General features: G+C 36.6%; 2 protein-coding genes across 3 annotated transcripts in view; one reads left to right on the plus strand and one right to left on the minus strand.

Annotated features, from left to right (window-relative positions):
• LOC104793018 lies at nucleotides 130-1,311 on the minus strand. The gene is made up of 3 exons (XM_010519293.2): nucleotides 756-1,311; nucleotides 526-673; nucleotides 130-450 (listed from the first exon to the last, which is right to left on the minus strand). Exons 1-3 carry the CDS (start codon nucleotides 1,146-1,148, stop codon nucleotides 215-217), a joined length of 777 nt encoding a protein of 258 aa, XP_010517595.1. The 5' UTR covers nucleotides 1,149-1,311; the 3' UTR covers nucleotides 130-214.
• LOC104793019 (transcription factor bHLH106-like) overlaps nucleotides 1,871-3,166 on the plus strand; it is a 2,087-nt gene continuing 791 nt past the window's right edge. Inside the window, exons 1-2 of one of the 2 annotated variants that reach the window (XM_010519295.2) lie at nucleotides 1,871-2,241; nucleotides 2,832-3,022. In XM_010519295.2, the coding sequence (XP_010517597.1) occupies nucleotides 1,945-2,241; nucleotides 2,832-3,022 (488 nt within the window). In that variant the 5' untranslated portion in view covers nucleotides 1,871-1,944. The remainder of the gene's footprint in view (nucleotides 2,242-2,831; nucleotides 3,023-3,166) is intronic. The other variant, XM_010519294.2, reaches the window with a different exon arrangement.

The following is a 3,166-nucleotide window of genomic DNA, read 5'->3' on the forward strand; positions in this document are numbered from 1 at the left end:
TGTTTTTTTTTTTTTTGGTGGTTCCCCTTATGGTTGGTTGTTTTCGTTTTTGTTGAACGGCTCATTTATTTTTAATTGTTGTTCTATGTTATTGATAGGTTCAGAACCTGATTCTTGAAAAGAAAACAGTAATGAGATCTTCTTCTTCTTCTTCTATTATCTTTTGACTTTTTGAATGCAAATCAGATTTTTTTATATTGATCAGAATCTTTGCTCAATCTGCAAGATCAAGAAGATGTTTATCGGTAGCGGTTAGTGTAGGGAGCTTAACTCGTGTTGGCTCAGATGAGGAACTTGAAGGAGAGAAGAGTATGGAAGTTGTTTCAGACATCCCATTGTTGAAATCAACCAAAGTCTCTAAGCTGTATATACTCTGTCCAGCTGCATAACCACCCAAGAGTTGATAAGACTTGTCTGATTGATCCATCGTCAAACACATATCTTCTGAACCTATTCAAAATTATGATCAAGTCAATTTTGGTTTCTTGAGTATTACAATGCATTGCTAAAAGGACCATAACTTACAGGCAGCGAGCTCGAGTTGAGTTTGATAAACGAATTCAAGAACGGCGGAGACATCTCGCTCGAATTCGTGAAATGGTCCGTCTTCGAAATTCATCTTCCTTAGCTTACAGACTCCTTCTCCTAACTCCATCATCGCTCCTTTATGGTTCTTGAATTCAAGAAAACGCTCCTTTTATAATTAACACAAACAATGAAAACGAACGATAGATTGAGAAAGAGAAGGGACTTACGCTGTTGAAAAGATGGTGAAAGCCAACAGCACATTGAAGAATCCCATGGATTAAGGTACGAGTTGGCTCCTCAGCTTGAATCCAAAGAGCCTCGAGGGCGTCGTGACTTTTGTAATAATCTCTCTTGTTGAAGAGCGTTACTGCTTCCTCAAAGCTCCAATCTTCTTCACTCTCCTCATCACTACCTTCTACATCTTCTCCGGCGTAATCGTTGTACCTGACGATTGACCGTCGGCTGAAACGAACGCGTATAGAGCCAAATTTTGTTGTGGAGATTGGACTCGTTGAAGCAGTAACAGAGATTGGAGAAGAAGGAATCGTGGTGATGAAGGAAGAAGATGGAGGAAACGTGAAATCTGAAGGAACCTGGAAATGTTTCGGAGAAACAGCCATTATCAAATTCAAAGGTCGAGGAGGAGCTCTGTTGCATGGTACTCTGCTTGCGCCAGTTTTGTGGTCACCGTTTTACCAATACTTTTAATTTGGGCCACTCTTGGGTCCTTATTTTTTGTTCATTAATTAAGCCCATATATTTTTGATTTGCTTCCTCTTTTTGGTTGGTTATCACATTTGTAAATACTCAAGCTTTTTTCAGATATTAATTTTCAAGTTATTACTAGATAGTAGATAGTCTAGATATTATGTAAGGGCTATATATCTAGTTAAACGTTTGTCACTTTAATACCACTATTACAAATCATTACAATACATGTTTTGAACTTTTGATCTAACTTTAATATCCGAGAAACGAGTAGTGGTAAAAAAAACATCATTATTATTCATAAGTAAAGATACAAAAATGTTCAAATAGTTTCAAGATTTTTCTTTTAAATTTTCGAAATTGAGTCCCAAAATTCCGAATTGTATCTTCAGTTCAGTTGATAGATGATAGAACTATTGAGAATGATGATGGTGCCAAAGACAATGACCTAATTAAGGACCCTTCCCAAAAATTCCGAACTCTATATCAACTTTTTCCCCACCAATACACATGAAAACAAAACAAAGAATTTTAAGCATATATATCTAATAATAATAATAATAAAATATTAATCTACACTAGCTCTACCCTCTCTCATTTCACGTATATATATAATCCATCTTTTAGGACAGAACCCACCGAAAGCTCCACAAACACCCCATTAACTAACAAAAAAAACAAAAGAAGGCGGCGCAACTCATTAGAAAAATGCAACCAGAGAGCTCAGATCAGATGCTGTATTCCTTTCTTGCCGGAAACGAAATCGGCGGCGGAGGAGGTTACTGCGTCTCCGGCGATTACATGACGACTATGCAGAGCTTATGTGGGTCTTCGTCGTCGACGTCATCTTATTACCCACTTGCGATCTCCGGCATCGGAGAAACGATGGCTCAAGACAGAGCTATAGCTGCTTTGAGGAATCACAAAGAAGCTGAGCGAAGAAGAAGAGAGAGGATCAATTCTCATCTCAACAAGCTTCGTAACGTACTCTCTTGTAATTCTAAGGTAATATAAACTTTATTTACATTTTATATATATATATATATATATATACTCTTTTCATATGCCGTATGGATGTAATATCCCCATACATATACGTATATCTTATCAATTTTATGAGATGATTTTAACATGAGTATTAGGGTTTTGCATATCTTCTCCAACCTAAAGTTTACATCGATCGTCTTTAGATTTTTTCCTTTGTTCCAATCGAATACTAGACATTTTTCATGTTAGCTTAGTTATAACCGTTTAGTTGACTCTAACATTTCTTACTATAAACACTCATAATTATCAAATATGATCCATAATTTTCTGCATATATAATTCTACAAGGTTTAATGTTTATTTGATTTGAATATTCAAAAATTTGCAAGTATTGAGAACATTTAATAGATGGGGAAAAAGAAAAGCTTCATGGCCTTTTGGTGAAGCTCGTTGGGATAGGAATTACTTTTTGGGAAAGTTTTCAAGCTTTTTCTGTTGATTTGATTTGATATGAACATAAATTTTCAACTTCTTGATCCTAAACTTATAAAAAAAGGCTAGTCTAAAGATCCAAACTTTTCATTGTAATTTCATGTTTCTATTTTCAGACCGATAAAGCCACACTACTTGCCAAAGTGGTTCAACGAGTCAAAGAACTTAAACAGCAAACCCTAGAGATCTCCGACTCCGATCAAACACTATTACCATCAGAGACCGACGAGATTAGCGTTCTACATTTTGGAGACTATTCAAACGACGGTCATATAATCTTCAAAGCCTCTCTATGTTGTGACGATAGGTCAGATCTCTTGCCGGACCTCATGGAGATACTTAAATCACTTAACATGAAGACTCTCCGAGCTGAGATGGTAACTCTTGGTGGTCGGACAAGGAGTGTTCTTGTCGTAGCTGCTGACAAAGAGATGCACGGTGTCGAGTCAGT

The sequence above is a fragment of the Camelina sativa genome, chromosome 6 (assembly GCF_000633955.1).
Source record: "Camelina sativa cultivar DH55 chromosome 6, Cs, whole genome shotgun sequence".
In the NCBI taxonomy this organism is placed as follows: domain Eukaryota; kingdom Viridiplantae; phylum Streptophyta; class Magnoliopsida; order Brassicales; family Brassicaceae; genus Camelina; species Camelina sativa.